Here is a 25,404-nt window from a genome sequence, read left to right as displayed (position 1 = left end):
CCATAGCTCAAATGTTCTCATGTCACCAGGAAGAACAAGGAGGAATGAAAGGGGTCCTTTGAGTTAAAGCTGCCCTAAATTATTCCTGATTTTTTCCCCAATTTAAAAAAGTCTGATGGTGTTGACGAAAACTCTGGACACATGTTCAACTGACCAGAAAGTACATTCAAAATGTTTAAATTTTTTTTTTATGTTTGTGAAATAAATACTATGTTATTTACATATGATATAGATAAAGTTCAATTTTATATCACTTTTCAGACTTTTTAAAGCATTGCAGTGTGCCGGACCTGCTTTCGGACATGGGTTTTTGTAGGTACTGGTCACATATTATATCATTAAGAATAAAAACAAAATGTTAGACAACAACAAAACACACTTTGTTGTGCTACCCTTGTCCTTTTGATGAGTTTGGTGAAGCTTTTAAAATATATTACGTACATTTTAAGATAAAAAAAAACTGTGATTTATGTGGGGGGGGGGGGGGGGGGGAGCAAAAGGAAGTTAAGCTATACCCTGGGATGTTACGGGTTGAGGGAAAAAAATGAAATAAGATGTATATGAAAAGGAAATGAGGAAAATAACTAAATCCTACTCTCATCTAAGGAAGATACAACAGACTGCATTTCCTTTTGTGTTCATTTTGTGTTTTTTTTTTATGTTCCAGTCTGTGTGAATCGCACATAGAACATGGAGATGAAGCGAAAAAAGGACAGAATACAGGTAAGTCAAAGATATGTCTCACAAGATATTCACTTTCCCTGTCGAACATCTACTCACTAGTCACAACAGTGCAATACTGCCATCTTCTGTTCACGTTAGGAGTGTATTTTACTATGTCTCTGGTCAGGCACATTTTTGAGAAGGATGCAGAGGTTTTTTTGGTAAGGAAGAATCAAACATTATATCTAATGGTCCAAGGGCAGAATCACACTGGCCAAAACACAAACAGATGTTCCGCTGCAGAGCAGACATTATAAAAGGAGAATATACTGGCTGTAGCGTTGTTGTTTTAGTTGGAGAAGCCAGTATTTCAGTTTTGCATGTTTCATTTATCTCTGATTACTCATTCTTCCATGTTATGATTTAATACAATACATTTTATATAATTGTGCTTTAAGGTTTCATTTGCTGGAATAATGGCAAAACATTTTTTTATTAAACAAAAGACAACAGGTGGTGCGCAACCTGTAAATGTTCACTTACCTTCTGTTATTTCCCTATTAGGGTTAACGCCTCAAAGGAATTTGTAGGCTACTATTGCAAATTCATTATTTAGTTTGCTTTGAGAAGTAATTTGCTTGGCAGTTTTGTGGGGGGCTGAGTTGAAAGACAGGTGGGTTGAAGCCAGTCCAAGAAAGAGTCTAGAAACGCCCATAATGGTGATATGAAAATGAAAGACACATGTACACAAACACAGAATAACATCACCTTTATGCTGCATGCAAAGCAATTTATTAACTTGATGATTATTTGAAGCTTGTACTACCACCATCCCATTCTGTGTTTAGGTCAGTAGGATTTTGCTATTGAGCTTTAAATTGAAGGATTTCTTGTTAGATTCTCCAGTTTCACAAACGCCGGATAGCACACACAGATGGGAACAGATCCTGACATGGGGCATCATTCCAGAGCACTAAGAAAAAAAGGTTGATTTTAATAAAATATGTCATTTTGAAGTCTTCTGTCTCCATTGGGTTGCAGTTGGCACTGTGGAACAGTAATGCAATGCAAAACTGATGGTCTACTACACTATGAGCTGACAAGAACAAACAAGGTGGTGGTACCATAATTACCATACCATGATTATGACTAGATTTGTTTATGTATATATAATTATGAATTCATTTTCAGGGATTCAAGATTTTCATTGCAGCACAAATATAATTTGAATAGTGGTGACTGTACCTGGAAAGTTCATTTCCACACAATGCTCTCCTCCAATATTATCAGGCTGACGAGGAGCCCAGTTAGTGTAGTCAAACCTGGACCCATCACTCCAAAACCACAGATCCTCCTGACAAAAAGAGACAAAATGTCAACCACAGATATTTGCTTCTGAACAGTATTGTTTTAAACTGAGCATGCATTGGTATGTGTCGTCATATTGTGTTGTCATGTGTTGCCGTTGTAGTATTCAACATGCCCATGGTGGGAAAGAAAGATGATTATGATCAATACATTGCAGCTGTCATACCTGAGCAGCATCATATCCTCCGATCCAAGTACGAGGTGCGCCTTGAGTTTGTTTGCGAATCAGTTCTTGGATGAAGCTGTACTCAGCTATGCTGTGCACCGAAGCCAGGTTCCCTCCCATCCCAACACAGTGACTCTGCAAGAACAAGTTTCTGTTGAAGTTTTGTTGATGACATGATACAGGTGGACAAAATATCAGAAACATCCCATAAGATATAAAGGGTCAGTTCAGTCTTCTGATTGATAATCAATTAATGTGGTAGTGAAAGGAGGATTACAAGTTAATGACAAACCAGAATGTCCTTAATGTGAAAGAAATAAGACACACCTCAGATTCGGCCCAAGTTCTTGCTTTGGAGACAAACTGGAAACAGCGGGTACCATAAGGAGTCCAGTTCAGTAGAGGGCAAGTCTCTGTGAGCATTTTTTGGATAAAGATGTCACAGCAATGCATACAGATACACAGCAAAACACAAGTTATTTAAAATGCTGTCTTTTACTTCTCCTGAATTTAGTTTTGCTTTGCTCAACCGTTGTGTAAGATTACAAGAAAAGTAACATTTTCTGTGGCACCAAAAACAAAATACTTACGAAGACAGTGCTCTTCAGTCTTCTGCTCTAAGCCCTCTGTACCTCCAAAACCAAATGTTAGATGTAGATTTAAGTAATCTATAAAATGCCATGTTTTTGTTATATTTGTAACTGATGAGGTTACATACCGGAGTAGATGAGGAGAGCAGAGAGGAGAAGAAAGCTGGCTTTGTTGATCATGTTGCGGCCAAAGCAACAGACTATAGTAGATAACCTTCAAATACATTGAAAATAGAAAATGATACCGAACCCACATAGCTGAAAAGACCCCATACAAATGTGTGACAAACATCTATTGTAGTGTGTATACAAAATCATTCAACTTTAAACCATTTTGTTGTTTCTTTTGTAATACATTAATGTTCTCATGTATTAGCAGTCTATACAGACAGGGTCGAAGTAGACAGATTCCTTGGAATCGTTAGCCAAAGTCCTTTACGATTCTGCTATCTATGTAGGTGCCATTTGCACATGCGCAATGACATCACCTTATGCAGCTTTGTTTTGTTTAGACTGCAAACAACATGGTGTCTAGGCAGATAATTCAGTTAATAGCTATACAGAATTTTAACTTGATCAGCAAAAGAATGAAAGTGTGGTTTGAAAGCGTGGTTAAACTTACGTGGTCAAAGTCCTCGGATTTGTCAAAACTAATGCCGATAGCAGTCAGGGAAAGTGTTCAGTACAGAAGTTATGTCTGGACACACCTGTGAATGAATTATCAGTGTCTGAGTGAACTGAGCTTCCGATTTTTAAACAAATCCAATGACAAAGATGGAGCTCAAATTGGGGTGGTGATTCTATCTGCTGTGTGTTTAATATTCAGCAGTGCTTTTGTCAAGGTGTTTAAGGGTGTTTTCGAAAAACATGTGGGTGTAGCCTTAGGAGTGGTGTAATCTCCCACCCTTCACCATCTCCACTTTCCCCTCATTCTAAATGTCATAATTTTCCCAAGCAAATGCAAAAATATTACCCTCTCCTCGCATGTGCGTACACACACGTGCACAGACACATACACACACACACACACACACACACACACACACACACACACAGGCATAAACACACACACACACACACACACACACACACACACACACACACACACACACAGGCATAAACACACACACACACACATACACACACACGCACACACACACACACACACACACACACACACACACACACACACACACACACACAGGCTACATAACCACTCACATTGCAGATCCAAACCAGTATTTTGCGTTATGGATGTTAAATGTTAAAGTAAAATTGTTAATATATCCCCTGGCAACAACTGAATTAAGGTGTTGTGGAAGGGAAAGGGGGGATGCTGAAAATCCATCAGGGTGGTCTGCAACTTAACTGGAGGATTCCTGTTTGAGGCCTGTGGCCAGTTCCTAAAGATACCTCATTGAGTTGCTATCTTTTCTACTAGTGCCAAACATTTTGAACTGCACTGTAAGTATTGGAAAAGAGGTTTATTAATTAAACACTTTAAAGATCATTAATACACAAGTTAAAACACAGTTTTCATAGATAAATGCGGGCTAACTATTTGGCAAGATCCCCAATTTACTATACCAACCCAATGTCCATCCCTTAACTGGCTAAACTAGCCCCTTGCACAGACTTTTACTGTTTATTCTGCACTCTCTCTTTGTACTATCCACCCAAGCACAAGAACACTTTCCTACTGGACACCTACACCTACACCGTCACTCCCTACCATTCTTGTATCTGTTACCACCCCACTCCTTTTGAAAGTGTTCTCCCTATGTGTATGTGATTTGTGCATGTCGTGTCTGTGTCTGTGTGTTGCACAAGTTGTATGAGCTACTGGATGTCCTAAAAACGTTTAAAACTGGCAAAAGGGAGCCTTATGGCTATTATTTAATTACTCAGTGTATTATAATATCATTAAAAGTCCAGTTACTTAGTACATAACAAGTAGAGTTATGTCATATAACTGCGTTGTGAGAATTTGATTCAATAAAAGTGTATGACAACTCTCTCTCTCTCTCTCTTTCTCTCTCTCTCTCTCTCACACACACACACACACACACACACACACACACACACACACACATTCCCCCTCTCTCTCCCAGGCTGATCTTGCAAATCTGCTTCATCTTTTGCAACTCTTGCACCACTTGTGAAATCCTGGAACATGTCTGTCCTGGAACATGTCTGTTTGGGGGGAGAGGACTGGGCACTGAAGCATGTGGATCCGGATAGTGCAATCTCAGTGGTGAAATGTGAAAGGTGAGAGGTCAAGCGTGTAGATGGAAGGGCAGTTGTTGTTGTTGTTAGTAGGTAAGAAGACACACAAGTAATTTGGTAATTTAACACACATTCACACACCTTATTATAAGATATCTGTCAGGGTTATATTGGTTCTGTATTGTGTTTGCAGTGCACAACATGTGAGTATGCCAATATGAGTTGAACTGCATTATCTGCATATGAATTCATGAATTGTGTTATTGAATGTTGTGTTGTGTTGCGTTCTGTGTGTGTGTGTTGCGTGTGCATGTCTTTGAGCATGTGTGTGTGTGTGTGTGTGTATGTTTGTGTTTGTGTGTGTGTGTTTGTGTGTGTGTGTGTGTCTGTGTGTTGCGTTTGCGTTTGCATTTCTGTGAACGCGCGCGCGCGTGTGTGTGTATGTGTGTGTGATACGCTTGCATGTCTGTGAGTGTGTGTGTGTGTGTGTGTGAGAGAAAGAGGGTCTGAGGCACAGCTCTGCTCCCCACTTCTCACCTCAAATCTCTGCTGCCTCAAAGGGATTGTTTCATCTATAATCGCCCCTTCAACCAGTGTGTGTGTGTGTGTGTGTGTGTGTGTGTGTGTGTGTGATACGCTTGCATGTCTGTGAGTGTGTGTGTGTGTGTGTGTGAGAGAAAGAGGGTCTGAGGCACAGCTCTGCTCCCCACTTCTCACCTCAAATCTCTGCTGCCTCAAAGGGATTGTTTCATCTATAATCGCCCCTTCAACCAGTGTGTGTGTGTGTGTGTGTGTGTGTGTGTGTGCGAGAGAGATAGAGAGAGAGGGAGAAAGAGGGAGAGAGAGAGAGAGAGAGAAGGAGAGAGATGGAGAGAGATGGAGGGCGATTGGTAGTGCTGATAGCCTGAGTTTGTATGCTGGTGTGTGAGCGTGTGTGTGTGTATGTTTGTTTGTGTGTGAGCCAGAGAGAGAGAAAGAAAGACAGTGAGAGGGAGAGAGAGATTTGGGGGCAGATAGCATGTGTTTGTATGCTGGTGTGTGAGTGAGTATTTCTACATGTGTGTGTATCAGTGAAGGAGAAAGCGAGAGAAGGAGAGAAGGAGAGTGTGTACTTTGTGTGTGTGTTTTTGTGTGTGTTATTGTGTATGTGTGTGTGTGTGCGTTCCCTATCGCAGTTGGACTGCGATATAACAGATGGGACATGAAGTAGTCATGGGACCAATCGAAGCACTATTCACTCACGCCAAAGGGCTGAGATGGACCACAAAGACGCTTGGGAAAGCAAACATGTAAACAGATGTGACGATATGGTGGGTAGGTGTTGTAGTAGAGAACCATGTGACACAGTATCACCTTAATTTCATAGCACCCTCTGTAAAATGCCGAGCACCCCCATAGCACCTGCAGAAAAAAAATCTCTGGGGCCGCCACTGCCGAGGACCTCAAGTATTGTAAAGATGTATCGTTTTGTAGGATATTTTCCTAAAACACAAATTTTCCGCACGTGTTCTGTACTCCACTACCAAGCACGGAAGTTGTATCGTAGGCTATGACGTTTGGAAAACGAAAGTTAGAAGTGCGTCGTTACTGGTTACCGTGTACAGTCCCACCTCCATGTTGGCTACATCGAGACCTTAGTCTAGGATGTCTGCTCTAAAATATTGGCTAATTTTCTCTGTGAAACAGGGAATATAAGATGCCAGTGACATGCCAGAACTGAAAGCACGCTCTTGACTAGATAAGGCAACAATCTATAAGACATGTAGGTAGGCCTACTCATGGCTCCCATGAGCGTGAGTGAATCTGGCCCCCGTGTCATTCAAAATATCAAAATAGCACTGCTGTTCGTTGGTGCTGGTTTGACCCGTAGAAATGATCGGTTGTGCTATTACGGGTTTTGAGTTATTCAGAAATTAGATGCATATGAAAAGGAGATGAGGAAAATAACTGAATCCTACTCTCATCTAAGGAAGATACAGCAGACTGCATTTCCTTTTATTTTTTTGGCAGAAAAGGGTAGGCCTATGTGTTCATTTTGTATCTTTTATGTTCCAGTCTGTGTGAATCGCACATAGAACATGGAGACGAAGCGAAAAAAGGACAGAATACAGGAAAGTCAAAGATATGTCTCACAAGATATTCACTTTTCCTGTCGAACATCTACTCACCAGTCACAACAGTGCAATACTGCCATCTTCTGTTCACGTTAGGAGTGAAAATGTCTTTAAAACGTACAATGTTTTAAATCTGTGCATTTGTAAATTTTGGTCTACAACCAATGTATTTAATTAGATTAAGCATATATTTCACAATCATACACATATGCCTTGATAACCCAGCTGCAAACCTACCACAGGGTATGAATGCAAGTACTGAAATGTTGAAATGACTTAAAATGCCTCTCCCTGGTAGCCGTGATAAACTATCCATCTTTCAAATGCATGACCAATATTGAAGCGTATTTTACTATGTCTCTGGTCAGGCACAGTTTTTAGAAGGATGCAGAGGTTATTTTGGTAAGGTAGAATCAAACATTATATCTAATGGTCCAATGGTTTGCTTACTTCCATGGTAGTCGCATGTTGTGTTTGCGTTCCTATCTGGCAACCAGGGGTGTTTAAATGTTACTGGAGAAATGTGCAGCGGGCGGAATCACACAGGCCAAAACACAAACAGATGTTCCGCTGCAGAGCAGACATTATAAAAGGAGAATATACTGGCTGTAGCGTTGTTGTTGTTGTTGTTGTTGTTGTTGTTGGAGAAGCCAGTATTTCAGTTTTGCACGTTTCCTTAATCTCTGATTACTCATTCTGCCATTTTATGATACAATACATTTTATATAATTGTGCTTTAAGGTTTAGTTTGCTGGAATAATGGCAAAACATTTTTGGTGGTGCGCGACCTGTAAATGTTAACTTACCTTTCGTTTTTTCCCTATTAGGGTTAACACCTCAAAGGAATGTGTAGGCTACTATTGCAAATTCATTATTTTGTTTGTTTTGAGAAGTCATTTTCTTGATAGTTTTGTGGGGGGCTGAGTTGAAAGACAGCCAGTCCAAGAAAGAGTCTAGAAACGCCCATAATGGTGGTATGAAAATAAAGACAGAGATTATTTACAAACATTGTTAATGACTTAAGAATATAATAGTCAAGTGCCTTCTTTTAATATATTCCTTGTATGAATCATGTGCTTATGAAAGCAGGAGCATGGCTTTTCTCTCTGTGTGTGTAACTAGAATAATAGGTGCCACTAAGTCTGCATATGAACAACAGCATGTTTAGACCAGAGGAGATAAGAAAGGAACTGTGCTTCTTCCGACCTTGTGCAAAACTGCCATCATTGCAAGACAGGGAGCCTCGGACGTGAGAAATCCACCACGTGGTTATCCCTGCTGAAAGCTAAACTTTTGTCTATATAAACCTTGTGCAAAGGGTTTATCATTGCCTTCACTTTCAGCCTTGTGCTGGGAAGTGAGCCCAATTGCAATTGTTGTTGTTGTCTGTCTAATAAATATACTTTCATGCAGCTCCGGAGTCCTGAGGTAACTAGGGTGAATTTTCACTTATCACACATGTACAAAAACACAGAATAACGCTGCATGCTGCTTTACGCTGCATGCAAAGCAATTTATTAAACTTGATGATTATTTGAAGCTTGTACTACCACCATCCCATTCTGTGTTTAGGGCAGTGGGATTTTACTTTTGAGCTTTAAATTGAAGGATTTCTTGTTAGCTTCTCCAGTTTCACATACGCCGAACAGCACACACGGATGGAAACAGACGCTTACATGGGGCATCATTCCAGACCAGTGGAGCTAAGAAAAAAAAGATTTAAATACAATAGTTCTTTTAAAGTCCTTCCTATCTCCATTGGGCTGCAGTTGGTGCTGTGGTACACTATTGCAACACAAAACTGATGGTGGTGATACCATAATTACCATCATTAACATACCATGATTATGACTTGATTTTTTTATGTATATGTCATTCATTTCAAGGGATTTAAGATTTTCATTGCAGCAGAAATATTATTTGAATAGTGGTGACTGTACCTGGAAAATTCATTTTCACACAATGCTCTCCTCCAATATTATCAGGCTGACCAGGAGCCCAGTTAGTGTAATCAAACCTGGACCCATCACTCCAAAACCACAGACCCTCCTGACAAAAAGAGACAAAATGTCAACCTATACAGTTATCTGCTTTTGAACAGAATATTGCTCTAAACTGAGCATGCATTGGTATGTGTCATCATATTGTGTATTGTATCATGTTTTGCCGTTGTGGTATTCAACACATCCATGTTGGGAAAGAAAGATGACTGATGAATACATTGCAGCTGTCATACCTGAGCAGCATCATATCCTCCGATCCAAGTACGAGGTGCGCCTCGAGTTTGTTTGCGGATCAGTTCCTGGATGAAGCTGTACTCAGTTATGCTGTGCACCGAAGCCAGGTTCCCTCCCATCCCAACACAGTGACTCTGCAAGAACAAGTTTCAGTTGAAGTTGATATGACATGATAAACAACAGGTGGACAAAATATCAGAAACATCCTTGTAGATATGTATATATCAGTCTTCTGGTTAATAATCAATGAATGTGGTACTGAAAGGGGATTACAAGTTAATGACCAGAATGTCCTTAACTGTCTAAGGTCTATATCCCTCGTACGGGATATTTTTATTTTTTTGTCAAAAAAATGTAAAGCTCCGCGAGTTTTCGTCTTAGAGACATAAAAAGAACAACCACGGAAACATTGAACCCTTTTCTTTTATAATATATACAGTTCAAAATTTTTAAATAAATAAGCACTTTGTCAGGGGAATAGAACTGATGTGTTGCACTTTCTAGTATCTGAGTGGGGTTTCTGCTGCTAAGGACCCACCCATTAGCAAATGACAGCTATTCATATGATAAGGAGATGGTGATTCAGTGATCTCCATTGGGTCATGATGTGGCAAGATTCACTCCGGGGGGTTTGGGCCACAAAGACATTCTAGGGCCATTAGGATATGGCCTTTGTTCTTTGCGAGAGGTGTCACAGGTTTGTTCACACCAACTCATCAATATGCATTTGTAGGGGCACAGATTTAGGAATGGTACAGGACACTCTGAAATTATAAATATGTGGTAGTGAAACAAGACATACTTTCTGAATGCTAAACTAACATGTGTTTAGCCAACACCTATGTTTACAAGGCTCAGAAATAAAAAGTCTTGTGAATAAATCTTTACAATGTGTTTATGTACAAAGTCTGAGCACCTCTGAAACAAGGATTTTCCAAGGGTATGTTTACATTTGATTTAAATTAAACTTTTTTTTACTACATTCCTTTTACTTACATGATATTATTGCTGAGGTCGTCTAGAATAGAATCATATATTCCATTTGTGCATCAATGTTTTAAGTTAAGCAAAATGTACAAAAACATCAAGGCATGTCAGACAACTTAGAAAAGTCTAAAAGGCCTTGGACCTTAGAGTGTTAATGTGATAGAAATAGGACACACCTCAGATTCAGCCCAAGATCTTGCTTTGGAGACAAACTGGAAACAGCGGGTACCATAAGGAGTCCAGTACTGAGAGCAAGTCTCTGTGAGCATGTTTTGGATACAGATGTCACAGCAATGCATAGATACACAGCATATTTTAATTCTCCTGAATTTAGTTTTGCTTTGCTCAACCAATGTGTAGGATTACAAGGAAAGGCCGGTAAAAATACCAAATTTTCTGTGGCACCAAAGAAAATATACTTACGAAGACAGTGCACTTCAGCCTTCTGCTCTAAGCCCTCTGTACCTCCAAAACCAAATGTTAGATGTAGATTTAAGTCATCTATAAAATGCCATGTATTTGTGTTTATTTGTAACTGATGAGGTTGCATACCTGTGTCTCGACAGTAGATGAGGAGAGCAGAGAGGAGAAGAAAGCTGGCTTTGTTGATCATGTTGCTGGCCAAAGCAAGAGACTATAGTAGGTAACCTTCAAATACATTGAAAATAGAAAATGATACCGAACCCACATAGCTGAAAAGCCCCCATAAACATGCGTGAAAAACATCTATTGTAGTAAGTATACAAAATCATTTCACTTTAAACCATTTTCTTGTTTTTTTTTGTAATACATTAATGTTTTAATGTTTTAGCAGTCCATACATAAAGCAGAAAATACGCAGTATCCAGAATACAGCAATTAAGCAAAACACAAGCCCCTCTTTTATGAAGTTGACTCTGTACTGATCTAAATTCACAAGAAACAACACATGTAACTGCAAAAGCCCCCATTAACATCAAATGCAATGTGTATTATATCACTGCTGCTAATGCACAGAAGTTCTACCTGTAAAGTGAAACTTAAGGGTCCCAATCGATAAATAGTTTTGAGATAGAGACATAAGATGCCAGTTCTGAAAGCATGCTCTTGACTGTAGATGAGGCAACAATCTACCAGACATGTAAGGTGCTTATGGCTTCCATGAATATGCTATTCAGCAGCAGATATGCTGAGACTTTAACTTCCATCATTGTCTTTGGGATAAGTTGAACTTCATACCTTAGCAATCTTATGAATATCTTAAAGTGAACACATGCATAGTATTCCATGCCTTTGCTAATGTTTCTGTATGAGATAGTCTGCATGTTAGCCCAGGTAACTGTCTATTTGCAGATGTTTTAAATTCATGTAATGAGCTTCTGGGACGATAGAAAGTTTACCTAAGATATTAATTTCATATTTGTCTCAGTACAGAGGCTTTTAAGACTACTGTACTTCAATGCTTATATTGGTTAAACTAAATGTCTAATATATAACAATATTGAAAGGTGTGGGGAAGCTCAAATATTGAAGGTAAGGAATGAACAGTGGCCCGTTAAATCTTGATTGTTGTTGTTATGACAGATATAGGTTGCATTTGAAACCTGCATTTTAATTTGCATTTGAAAAGATAAGTTGTGAAAATTTCAAATATGAAATTAATATTGGTGGTAAACTTTCTATTGTCCCAGAAGCTCATTACATTAATTTAAAACAGCTGCCAATTTCACAGTGAAATGTATGCTAAAAGATCAAGATGGTGATGGGCCAGATATAATTTTAAAAAGCAGTTGGTTTTGTCTTACGGAACAGCAATGGTTTCTATTTTTCACTGTTCTTGCATTTTTCAGTGTCTGATAGTACAGAGTAGTGACCTTCACAGTGGCGTTTCTACATTAGGGGCACATGGGGCACTGACCCACCAGATCCAGATTGTGCTGTGGTGCAGAAAGCTCAATACAGCTGTGCTTGGTGGCAAAATAAATCATATTTTATTTAATATGCAAAGTTTAATATGCAAAGTAACTAGACTCACAAGGAATATAGTACTGTTTTGGAGTCATTTCATTTGTGTGTGTTTCTGTGTTTGTGCTTGCTCTGTGGAATGCTGCCTGCTCTCCGCTGTCCCTCCCTTTCTGCGGCAGCGCTGCAAACACAAGACTGTTGCTATGGAAACACCAATGAGCGTGAGTGACACAGGCCAAAGTTTACATTGGGAGATGGGGCAGTTTTAAATGTGTTCCACGGAATCTGCCTAACAACCTGTGACCAAGAAAAAATAATTTATAAAGATTGTAGTCAGACAGATCTACGCCATTAACCTCACTGCTCGTTAGCTATCGCTAGTTTTCTACTGTTTTGTTTCAATTTGCAGCCTGAAATAATTTCTGTTTATAAGACAACATTTGATGTAAGTTTTGTTCATTTAGCAGCATAATTTGTTGCTTTTATTTGATTCAGTTGTGCCTTTCGCTTCATGTTGTATGCGTGTGCCACAAGCTTGATATAGCATGCAAGTTATTTGAACTATGCAATAAAATCCAAAGATTAGATCGATACAATCTCTTTTATTTACTTTGTTGCTGTATTATAAGAAGACATTTCGGCTAAAATTGCCACTGGACCTGCATAACACACACATTTGGTAAAAAATTATATTTGCTGATCACGAAACAGGTTTTGCTACACATTTGTCTTGTCATTTCTCCAACTTTTGTCATTCATATGATGCACTTGGAAATGGAGGTTAAAAAAAAATAGATTGCTTAAGAAAAATGTTCAGCAATTACTCTACAATACTAGTCTGTCCTCACACAGCTGATATTTCTTTGCTGGCACATATTGATAGTCTACTTCAAGACCCACAGTGTTTTTTTTTTTTACTTTATTATGTTTCTCTTTTCTCTCCAGTAACAGGATATGATCCAGAATAAGGAATATCCTGCTTAATACAATCCACATCCATATTAAACACATTTTACTCATCTTTTGCTTTTTTTTCTTTCTCTAGAACATTGTACAGATTACAAACATATGCAGAGATATCACTATAAGAAGAGTCGTACCAGGAGTAGGGATGGGAATCAAGAACTGGTTCTTGTGTATTTCATCAAAGGGGGGAAAAACTGCAGGAATGTCGCGCTACGGAGTGACGATAACATTAATGAATCTCAACCAAGCAATAGCAGAGCGGCTAACGTTAGCGCTTTATCAGCTAATATCGAACAGTCTATTGTGTAGACGCCATTTGTTTCATTGTGTAAAGCTTTCACTATTTGTTTATGTTAGTTTTATTTACAGTTCAAGGAACACACCTTTTTTTCTAAACAGCACTGTAATTGGCATGTTCAGAATTTATTTAGCACAGCGGATCAAGGACCCCTAAACAGCCACCAATTAGACCAAGGAGGGACTGATGACATTTTTGAGATTAGATGTTTTATTACACAAATTGCATGAAACCAACTAGAAAATGCATTTCCTGAAGGAAATACCAGTGCATGAAATGCAAAAGTTAGGAAAGGAACAAAAAAAGAAAGAAGAGTGAAAGAAGGAAAGAAGAAAGGAAAGAAGAGTGGAAGAAGGAAAGAAGAAAGGATAGAAGAGTGAAGAAAGGAGAGAAGAGAGGATGAAGGAAAGAAGAGTGAAGAAAGGAAAGAAGAGTGAAAGAAGAAAATAATAGTTGAAGAAGGAAAGAAGAAAAGGAAAGAAGAGTGAAAGAAGGAAAGAAGAAAGGAGAGTGAAGAAAGGAAAGAAAAGTGAAAGAAGGAAAGAAGAGTGTAAGAAGGAAAGATGAGTGTAAGAAGGAAAGAAGAGTGAAAGAGAAAAAGAGAGTGAAAATATTGAAAAAAGGAGATAAAAATGGAGTGAAGAAGAGAGATTGAGTGTGAGAGAAAGTAGACTGAGAGGGATAGAGAGAAAGATGGAGAGATGGAGAGAAAAAAAGTAGAGAATGGAAGGTGTCTTAATGTTCCTAGTTACAGTTAAATTGAGAGGGACAGAGAAGAGGTTCCTTTGATTTGGCGCAGCTGTCAGTGAAGCACAGGTGCAAGCCAGTTTAAAGACCCTATTATGATGTCATAATGGCCCAATGTAAGTCAATGGGAAAATTTCGATTCGTTTTTATTTAATATCTTAAAAAGTATAACGTTTAGAAAAGTGAAAAATACATAGCATACAGTAAGTGTCCTTTACAAGACCTACGCGACAAAGTTTGAATGAAGTTTCTACGTTAAGCGGTTCGGGCTGAATTAATCGCAGAAAAAGGTAACAAGAATAAGAAGAAGAAGAAGAAGAAGAAGAAGAAGCAGCCTAGGAATAACAATACAGGGCATTCCATGCACTGTAATTACCAAATCAGTCATACATTCTGTTACTTATGGTTGGAATCATAGTCAAGACTAATCAATTCTTTTTTTTTGGGACCCCCTGGCCCCCATCGAGGAAAAAGATTCCTAGGCTATGGGTCTCTGGACACCACTTTGAGAGTTTGTTGACCTATTCTAAGGTTTGTTTTTGGTTAATTAAAACATGTAAATGTACATACATACTGTGTGCATCATCTATTAAGAGAATATTATACAAAAGAAAATTCATGTAAATAAACCTGTTTGTACTCTTTTTTTTCCTTGCCCAAAAATAATCGATACAAGAATATAGGATAAGGAATGGAATCGAAAACCAGGAATCGGAATGGAATCGGAATCGTTAAAATCTTATACATTCTCATACAAGGAGAGGCCACCAGATGGCATCTGTGCCCATCGCCGGGACGTTCCATTGAGGGAACCTATCCTGAAGTGAGACATCCACTCTTCTTTTAAATTATTTTTAAGTAAGTGAGGTTTTAAGCACTATTGTAAACTACATGCACATGCTATAATTTAACATGAATGGTGTTTGTGTTGTTTTAACTTTTTAACACTTTTTCTTTTTTTAGTTTTGGAAACTTTTTAACCTTTAAAATCGAGTTACCAAATGAATGATTATATTCATACTGACTATTTACACACACTAGTATGATCCACGTGTACAGAGGTTTAGGCAAAAGAATGAATTTTTTGTTTTTAGTAACTTTTTTAACCTTGAAAATCCAGTTACCAAATGAAATGACTATTTACACACACTAGTGTGATCTTTGTTTATAGTATTTTAGGTTAATTCAGTTAATAACTATTTTTAAGATAGTTTGCAAAATAATGAAGTGTGGTTTGAAAACGTGGTTAAACTTACGTAGTCAAAGTCCTCAGATTTGTCAAAACTAATGCTGTTAGTAGTCAGGGAAAGTTTTCTTCAGTACAGTATGTATGTCTTGAAACACCTGTGAATGAAGTATCAGTGTCTAAGTGAACTGAGAATCAGATTTATAAACAAATCCAATGACTCTAAAGGTGGAGCTCAAATTGGGGTGGTGATTCTAACTGTCTGTCTGTTGAATATTCAGCAGTGCTTTTGTCAAGGTGTTGATAGGTGTTTTAGGAAAGCATGTGGGTGTAGCCTTAGGAGGGGTAATCCCCCACCCTGCACCATCTCTAGTCTTTCTCCCTCATCCAAAATGAGTCATAGTTTTCCCAAGCTAATGTGAAAATACTTCACCCTCTCCTCACATGTGCGTACACACACGCGCACACACACACACTCACACACATGTGCACACACACACACACGCACACAAAAACATATAGGCTACCTTATCCCCACTCACAGTGAAATCCATACCCATTTAGCTTTTACAGTGGGTAAAAGAAGTAACACGTCACCATTTTTGGTTGGGCATAGGTCACAGTCGCATTTTTAAACTTCAGAGTGTTCCAGTGAGCACTGTTGGGGCCATAATCCGGAAGTGGAAAGAACATAATTTCACTATAAACAGACCACGACCAGGTGCTCCTCGCAAGATATCTGGAGAGTTGTCTCTAAAAATTATCAGGAGAGTTGTCCAAGCGACAAGGGCCACTTGTGGAGAGCTTCAGAAAGACCTAGAATTTGCAGGTACAGTTGATTCAAAGAAAACAATAAGCCATGGCCCGTATGCTCGCTCACCACATAAGACTCCATTGTTGAAGAAAAAACTATTTGAAACTTGGTTAAAGTTTGCAGCACAACATTTGGACAAGCCTGTGAAATACTGGGAGAATATAGTTTGGTCAGATGAGAGCAAAATGTAACTCTTTGGATGCCATAATGCACACCATGTTTGGAGGACAAATGGCATTGCACATCATCCCAACAGTGAAGTTTGGAGGTGGGAACATCATGGTGTGGGGCTGCTTTCGATACTGGCAAAACTTCACATAATTGAAGGAAGGATGAATGGAAAAATGTACAGAGAGATTCTTTATAAAAATCTGCTGCCATCTACCAGAGTGATGAAGATGAAACGAAGGTGGACATTTCAGCAACACAATGGACAGCCAAGGAACTCTCATTTGGTTTCAGAGAAAGAAAATAAAGCTGCTAGAATGGCCAAGCCAGTCACCTGACTCGAATCCATTTGAAAATAAATGGAAAGAACTGAAGATCAGAGTTCATGGAAGAGGCCCACGGAACCTTCAAGATTTGAAGACTGTTTGTGTGGAGAAATGGGCCAAAATCACACCTGAGCAATGCATACAACTAGTTTTTCCATACAGGAGGCGTAAAAGTATTGAACACGCTTACTGATATTTATTTAATACTTTGTACAAAAGCCTTTGCTGGTAATGACAGCTTCAAGTCACCTAAGGGGAGGCATCTGCTTCACCAGTAAACTTCACCAGTGTGCATTGTGGGGCTGTTGGCATGAAGGGAGGGTAGGGGAGGGGGCGGCATTATTTTCTGAGCTCTCTCTCCTACTCTGGCAAATAAATCCAACACTGTCAGTTCCTCGTCTTGATTCCCCCTTCTAAACATAACCCCCTTCCTGTTTTGCATATCCTCCTTCATGAGGATCCCTGATGGCGCCAGCAGTTCCTCGTCTTGATTCCCCCTTCTAAACATACCCCCCTTTCCTGTTTTGCATATCCTCCTTCATCAGGATCTCTGATGGCGCCAAGGAGTGGCATTGTGTTTGTTTCTGTGTGCCATCTCTGGCACCGTTCTATCTATCCTTCCCTATCAGGTACATTTTCACCACTTCAGCTCAGGGTGTTTCTATTCATCTCACTCACTTTCGGCCCGTCTGGCTCTATCTACAGTATAATCTGTCCGATCTAAAGTTTGTGCTACCACTGTTCTCTCTCCCTCTGGTGTTGTGAGATCACAGGATGATTATTTAAAAAAGAAATTAACTCTTCCTTAAATTGCCCTACAATTCTCTTATCCTAAAGTAACCTAATGCTCCCTGATGTTTGTAAGTATTTTCTTCCGAAAAATGAATCTTGTTATTTCAGCCAGTCGTTTCTTTCCTGCTCTCTCACTGCTACTGTCAAGCTAAAAAGGCACCGGATGCCAAAAAGACCCCGGGTGACGTAATGTTGACTTTCGAACGCCTCTTGAGTGACAGTTTCTATGCCAACGTTAGCATTACGTAATCCGGTCACCACGTAGGCCGGGCGCTTATTAGCTTTAAGTCTCAGAGTCGTTCGAAAGCCATCAGCTACTTTTTAGTCGCTTAATATTGTGCCTTAACGGACACTACGCACCCGGACACTTTTTAGCTATCAGTCAGAGAGTCTCAAGAGTTGTTCGAAAGCCATCAGGTACTTTTTACACGCTTAATATTGGCTGCCGGTCTTTTGTAAGTAAGCACACATCAACAGGTTTCGCGCGCTAGCATCTATATTGCTAATAGCAATTCCTCCTTTTGTGCGACAATATTAAGCGACTAAAACGTAGCTGATGGCTTTCGAACTACTCTTGAGACTCTCTGACTGATAGCCAAAAAGTGTCGGGGTACATAGTATCCGTTTAGGCACAATATTAAGCGAATAAAAAGTTTTAGCTACACCTGCCTGCTGGTAACCTGTAAGTTAGCAATGTCCGCTAGCATGTCAAAGCTAGCAAGCCCCCGTTGTTCTTTAGTAAAATGTTGTGCAAACAATGCCCTGTTTTGTTCAGATTTAATTGTGGGTGCCGTCAGATATGTCTTAAAATCACAACACATTAAGGACTTTCTTAATTTAAGCACAACAGATGAATAGCTTCAATCTAACAAGATAGCTCGTTACACTAGCACGAGCTAGCTAATGAAATGTGCTTACTTTGATACTATAACCAACTAGCGAATCAACCACTTTCCTACCAAAGTCAAACATCAAGCACATGGTTGTTTTGGTTGGTTTATTGTAGGTCAAATACAAGCAAGCTGGTCTCAGGTAGCAAAGTACAATGCAAGATGCTCTGAGGTAAATCGCGTTAGGGTGACGTATTGGCGTTGGCATAGCAACTGTCACTCAAGAGTCGTTCGAAAGTCAACATTACATCATCCGGGCTCTTTTAGGCATCCGGTGCCTTTTTAGCTTGACACTACCTCTAATGGATTGGGACCTTAATATCACTCATCTGTTTTGACTGTTGGGACAGACTCAACACAACGGTTACGGCCGACTCTGGGGACCGCAACATAAAAGAAGGAACGGACGATGAAGCTTTATTTCTAAAATAATTTAGACGTTTATTGTAGCCACACAAAATATAAAGAAAAGGAAAACTTGTCTAGGTATGTCTGTGAGAGTGACAGTGAGAGTGTGTGAGAGAGAGAGAGAGAGCAAGAAAGAGATCCACAGGTGTTTTTATCTCCCACCCCTCCCCAGGTCAGTCAATCATCCTCCCCACTGCTGCCTGCCATGCCATTTGTAAAATTCTGTCTAACTACTTCAAGTGATTGATCTGGGCCTCGTTTCCCGATAACGACGTATCTTAACGGCCTACGTGGATTTTCGCGACATCGTACACTAAGTAACACTTTGTATTTACGTGCGTTTCCCAACCATCAACTTATAGTCAGGTGCACGAGCGCAACGTGCACGAGTTCTTAAGTAGCTCTTTGGAGCTGTTTACGTCAGGTTAACCTGTTTACGTTAATTGCTGTGAAATTAGCTAGCCTATGCGTGCATCGAACGTGCAATGTGCACTGAATTCGGGGCGGGGATAGTAACGCCATCTCCAGCAGAGTAGCCTATTTAAACTGTGTTCCCATTGTAAGGACATTTATTACGATCTGTCTGAGAGTGGGCTGTCAAAGCTAGCATCATCGAAGTCATACAGTAGCCTACAGTAGGCTACATACATTCAATAAAATTAACCTACATTTGAGTCCAACTGCATGACCATTCTTACCCTACACTTACCCTTACAATAAAGAAGTGATCCTATTTCAACCATAACTTCATTTTAAATAATGTCTTTCTTTATGACATTTAGTTTATAGTTTAGACAGCAACGTTGACATCTACAGTATATTCAACTGCATCCACTACATAATCTCAAACTTTATTTGTTGGTAACTCTCCAAAAAGGCTACCATTAACACATTTCTTAATGAAAAGGAAACATGCATCACAATAATACTTCAGTGTAACCTGTACCTATGTGGAGTGCAAATATGTCTTGCCATTACACTACCCAACAGCTCTACGTCTGCTAACACTACAGAATGCATAATTCCTACGGGCACTGCACTAGTTTTGTAAAGCCTAATCTTTATTTTCAAATACTCAATATTCTTTATTTCTATTTTGATGGGAATAGGCAGGTGAAACAATGACATTCTCATGATGTGCTATACACAGAAACATCGTTTGGATTTCTTCTATAATAGGCCGAACGACGCCCCTGGATAAGGTGTCGAGGGGGTTGAAGCGTACGTCATGCGTGACTGAATGAGCTATGAAACTAGCGATTTAAGAAAAGTTTCAATGAAGAACATGGTTGCAAATATATATGTATACAACTGTGTAAACCATCTAGCTAGAAAGCTACCATATAAGCCAATGGAGTGGTGGCATAAGCGCTAATTGTGCCATAAAACTACTGTTTGAAAGCTTCAGTTAAGACCTCCATACTCTGCATTGGTCGCGTAGCACATTTCAGATCAAACCGAGTCATTATAAACATATAAAAAGTTGCGTAGATAGCTTTAATAATGTAAAATATTCCTCGCTTCAAGTAGCCATGTTTTTTTTTTTTAAATTCCCCTTTCTTCCGAACGACGGTCGAACGACGCCCCTGGTGGATTAAATCGCTAAGTGTGAAGTTACTACTGGTCCTGGCCACACATAGAATTCTTCTCAACGAAAGATACACTTAAGCTAAGTGTGGCGTTGGGAAACCCGTCTGCAACGTAGGATTCCTCTTACGAGCGATTTCAAGTGCTTTTTAGGCTAAGTGCGCGTTCGGGAAACGAGGCCCTGATTAGTTAGAATCAAGAAAATGCTCTGACTAGTCCAGTATGAATAGGCTTGTCCAGCTTGAACTTTTCCGCTTATCATTCTTACCTATGTTTGCCCTCAAGGATAGCCCTAAAAAAGTAAAGCATTAAGACTATCATTAACATAATCAAAATACCTAACATTGCTTCAAAGATTGCCCCCCTCCTCCCGAAACAAGCTTATTAATGCCCTTCGCCCTTGTGGATATTCCAAATCTGAATATAATGAACAGGATGATGCTCAGACACCTCTTATCCCCCTGGTTATGTCTTACTCTAGCAGAGTGTGATGAGGCTTAGGAACATGGTGGCACAGAACCTCCAGCAGGCCTGTCTTTATTGCCCTCAGCTGCAGTCCTTTCACCTCATCACAGCACTGAGGAGAAACTAACACTCAAAGGACATTTTACTACACGCTTCCCTGAAAATGTACACAATGCATCAACCCATAACAGTAGTTTACCTTAGGCATGGGAGTTTTCTTTTAAACAGACACTGTTAAACAGGTAGATGCATTATACCGGGGATAGCCGCCAACACACAGAATGCATTATTTGCCAAAACCGCCACCAGATTTACATGGGAAAACAGAACACACAATAAAAGAGCACCTGCATCACATTAACCTTCCTGTGCCTCTGTATGCTCCCTTTAACAGCCAAAAGATGTAGTGAGTTCTTCTTTGTAGGACTTGAGACAAAGGCTATGTGGAAACAGAGCGGAGAAGATTTGGATTGACACAATCCACACGATGCGGCCTTTAGACCTAACCTGTACCTCTGCCTTTAGAATTCATTCTCTCTGCTTCTATCTTGTGGCAAAAACTATTTACTGCACAAATAAATGTGTGTTTTTTTAGGTTTTGTGTTTGAGTGTTTTGCGTTTTAGTATTTAACTTTTTAGCATTTTACTTGTTAGTACTTTATCATTTAAAGTTTGACTTTGTCCTGTTCCCGTTTGACAGTATGCCTTCAGGACTTACCATACTGTCACACTCCCCTCCACAGCACTTAGGTTCCTTTTCTCCCTTCCACTGACAGACCTCTGCTGGATTCCCGCCTTCTGCAATTTTGCAAAAACTCAAAATATCTCATTCACATTTTTGGCCAAAAACAAAATGCAGTCTGGTGTATCTTCCTTCCTAGATAAGAGTTGGAATTAGTTAAACATTTCTGTTCCTCATCTTCTTTTCACAAATATAATCCTTTTTTTTCCCCTCACCTCTTTTTCTCTTAAAAAAAATCATACCTTAACCAAATCTTTGTTTTATTATGGATTAAAAACTTGAAGATCTCCTTTTCATACGCATATACTGTATACTATTTATTTTCCCCTCACCCTGTCACATCTCAGGGAATAAATTCAAAGTCAAAGTCAAAGTGTTTATTGTCGCATACACCAAATACTTCAGCGCATCCAACATCTACGCAGTAGACAGAATACAGATAGCAAAATAACATAAATCAAAAATCACATATACCAAAAATAACATATAACACTATAACATATACAACATATAACAGGTAACAACAGTTTGAAATACAAGAAGGGCTAGCAGCAGTTTCCAGGGTGGGGAATATTAAATGAAATCAAAGATATGTGCATATATATGTAGCAAGTGTATTCGTATGAGTAGGAGAGCAGACAGTACAAGGTAATGGCGACTGTTCAGTGTTGCTGATTCAGAAGCCTTACGACCTCGGTGTAAAAACTGTTAATCAATAGTTTCACTTCCCTGTATCCCTCCCTTTAGGTAAGGCTTATTGTCACACTCCGGCCTGGTACACGCCCTGCCTAGTCAGTGGGGTTCTGTGTGCTCCGTGCCAGGTTTTCCCTCTGCCCTGTCTTCTGGCTGACTGACAAGCATGGCATCCAATCACTGGTGCCTCCACTCTCCTCGTCAGCCACATCTTATAAACCTAACTAGGACTGAAAGTCATCTCCAGATTATCACAATAGTTTCTGGTTTCTCGCTGTTTAGCTGTTCTGGATTTTTGCCTAGTGTTTAGGGAACCTTTGCTCTGTATTGCCTATCTGTTGCCAACCTTTTTCTGTTCAGTCACGTGAGTCAAGCCACGCCTTTGTACTGCTGCCAGTATTTTCTCTGCATACATGTGTACCGATCTCTCTGGATGGTTTTGGATTGGATTTCTGCCTGAAACATGCCTGTACCTTGCGGTGCCTAACTCTGTCTGCCTTTGTTATGGCCCTTGCCTGACTAGTGACCTTGGATATTTGCCTGAACCTTGCCTGTACCTCTGCTGTGATTTTTGCTATTTGAGTTCCCCTTTTGCTTCCGTTGCCTTCTGGGTGTCTCGCATGACTGTTTTTGTTGTTTGATTCATATTAAAAGAACACCTAAATCATCCATCTCCTCCTGAGTCTGCTTCGGAGTTTGCTACCTTTTTCTGGCCTCACAACCCTGACACTTAAAGTATAAACTTAAAGATCCCCTTAATCTCTCCCCTCTGCTAACCCTAACCAAGTCCCCCCTTTTCATTTGTTTGTTTCCACCTTATTATTCCTCTTTACTTTCCATCTTCTAAGCCTTTCGTATTTAATATTTACTTCATTATCTTTTCCTTTTCTTTCCAATAACATAGTGTAACTAGAATGCGTTTCGTGAACGAACTGCGAGAGTGTGCTTGCTCTGTTTTTCTCTCATGTTTGCTCGTTTATTGTGAAAGGGTCTAGTGTGTTCGTTGGCCTAAAAAGTTAGTCTTCTCTTATAAGCCTAGTTAGTACATCTGATTAGATCTAGCAACCATGAATTGCAGATTAAGGGGTCCCCTATCAGTGTTCATTTTGGCAGCTATTTTAGATTCAGTCTTAAGACAAAAATGCATATTAGTTTTAGTCACATTTAGTCATAGTTATCCTTCTTAGTTTAAGTCTAGTTTTCGAAAACTGAGCACACTACAATAGCTACGCTGTGTCCAGGTATCCTCAAACGTTTTTCAGGTAACCTAATGGTTCAAGGTCTCTCGAATCATTACTCCCAGGACACGGGTTAATGTTAACTCACGCTATCGGTCCTCTCCAACCACATTAGCAACAAAATAAACTGGTGAGCTAACAAGTTAACCATTCTTTCAGTATAAGCTACTTTTGCATATCTACAACGTATAGGTCTAGGTAGCTTACGTTTAGCCCCGTACTCAGATATTACAGCTGCTTAACACAGCTAGGATAGCTAACGTTACCGTAGTAGGAATACAAGCCTTAACCCACTATATCCACACAACTAAATTCATGAATTACTTCAAAGGTTTACTTCACAACTTGAATTAAGGAAAATTATCCCCTGTTACGGCTAGCTGAAACTGCCAGTGGATACTCCCATGGATGGGAGACGTTAGCTGCTACGGCTAACACTATCAGTTTCCATTAAAATTTCAGTCAGTACACTGAAAATGCTGCCATTCAACTCACCTTAACGAAGTGGAAATACGGTAGCTAGGTTAGAAACTGGGTCCGTGTATCTTCTGGCCAACTGATTTTCGTTTTAAAACCAGGAAATGGAAAACGGATAACGAGCCGTCTTCCGTCTCCCGTCTCGGAGTCGGAAAATGGGAAACGAGGAACGAACCTATTTCCCATTTCCGATTTCCGTTTTCAAAACGTTTCGAACGTTTTCTGTGGTTCGTGTGCGTGGTTATGAATGGAAATTCGGGTAAATAAAAACAGGGGCAATTTTCCATCACTGATTTTGCATTAATATGACCCGGGACTGGTTCTGTGACAAGGGCCTAGACGCTCGTAGAGAGTCAGTTGATGGTGCATCTTTGGCGGACACATATTTCTAACATCCCGGTGCCTGTGGAGGTTGAAAACAAGGGCCTGGAAGCTCGTAGAGAGTCCGTGGATGGTGCTCTGTCCTCGGACACATATTTTTGACATCCCGGTGCCTGTGGAGGATGAAAACAAGGGCCTAGAAGCTCGGGGCCAGTCAGCTGATGGTGCACTGTCCTCTGACACATTATCTTCACATCCTGGTGCCTGTGGAGGCAGGGGTCTTGCAGCTCGGGGCCAGTCCGCTGATGGTGTAGCCTACTATTCTCGGACACTTGTTGCTTATAACTTCATCAACGGTAGCCATGATTAACAGACACTGACAAAAGACATCAAGTTCCGGGTCATATAAATGCAAAATCAGTGATGGAAAATTGCCCCTGATTTTATTTACCCGAATTTCCATTCATAACCACGCACACGAACCACAGAAAACGACCCGTTCCCTGTTTGGAAAATAAATGGGAAATGGGAAATAGGTTCGTTCCTCGTTTCCCATTTTCCGACTCCGAGACGGTAGACGGGAGACGGCTCGTTGTCCGTTTTCCATTTCCTGGTTTTAAAACGAAAATCGGTTGGCCAGAAGATACACGGACCAAACTGTAGTTACTCTTATTCTTTCTCAAAGTTGAATTGAGAGGGACAGAGAAATACGGTTCCTCTTATTCTTTTTCAAAGTTGAATTGAGAGGGACAGAGAAAATGCGGTTCCTTGGATTTGGCGGAGGTGTCAGTGAGAAGCACAGGTGCAAGCCAGTTTAATGAGCATATTATGATGTCATAATGCACAGAGTTCTGCCATGCAAGTCTATGGAGAAAAAAGGGGATGAAAAAGAGGAATAAAAAAGGAGTGACAAGGAGTACCGCCACGAAAAGTCATAGCGGCTTGCACCGGATCGAGCCGGACATTTCGGTGTTTGAATGGCATCTCTATC

The 25,404-nt window shown here is 39.9% G+C and overlaps 2 protein-coding genes across 3 annotated transcripts; both read right to left on the bottom strand.

The window, feature by feature from the left end:
- Positions 1 to 542: 542 nt before the first annotated feature.
- Positions 543 to 3,573, bottom strand: LOC308361581 (ladderlectin-like). 2 transcript variants are annotated; one of them, XM_080833972.1, is made up of 7 exons: positions 3,410 to 3,573; positions 2,916 to 3,001; positions 2,788 to 2,829; positions 2,525 to 2,610; positions 2,198 to 2,332; positions 1,909 to 2,017; positions 543 to 1,636 (listed from the first exon to the last, which is right to left on the bottom strand). In XM_080833972.1, the coding sequence occupies exons 2-7, from the start codon at positions 2,965 to 2,967 to the stop codon at positions 1,572 to 1,574; spliced, it is 489 nt and encodes a 162-aa protein (XP_080690098.1). In that variant the 5' UTR covers positions 2,968 to 3,001; positions 3,410 to 3,573; the 3' UTR covers positions 543 to 1,571. The 2 variants fall into 2 exon arrangements, with proteins under 2 accessions (XP_080690098.1, XP_080690099.1); XM_080833973.1 differs by having other exon boundaries at positions 2,788 to 2,823.
- Positions 3,574 to 9,026: 5,453 nt separating this feature from the next.
- On the bottom strand, positions 9,027 to 10,964 carry LOC308362810 (galactose-specific lectin nattectin-like; the record flags this gene model as incomplete). Its single annotated transcript, XM_080835534.1, has 4 exons — positions 9,027 to 9,176; positions 9,364 to 9,498; positions 10,528 to 10,610; positions 10,775 to 10,964. The coding sequence occupies 4 exons, from the start codon at positions 10,962 to 10,964 to the stop codon at positions 9,027 to 9,029; spliced, it is 558 nt and encodes a 185-aa protein (XP_080691660.1).
- Between the last annotated feature and the right edge of the window lie 14,440 nt (positions 10,965 to 25,404).

Source organism: Sprattus sprattus (assembly GCF_963457725.1).
Source record: "Sprattus sprattus genome assembly, chromosome: 3".
Taxonomy (NCBI): Eukaryota; Metazoa; Chordata; class Actinopteri; order Clupeiformes; family Clupeidae; genus Sprattus; species Sprattus sprattus.
Note: the sequence above shows the minus strand (reverse complement) of the source record. Positions and strands in the feature narration are given on the sequence as shown.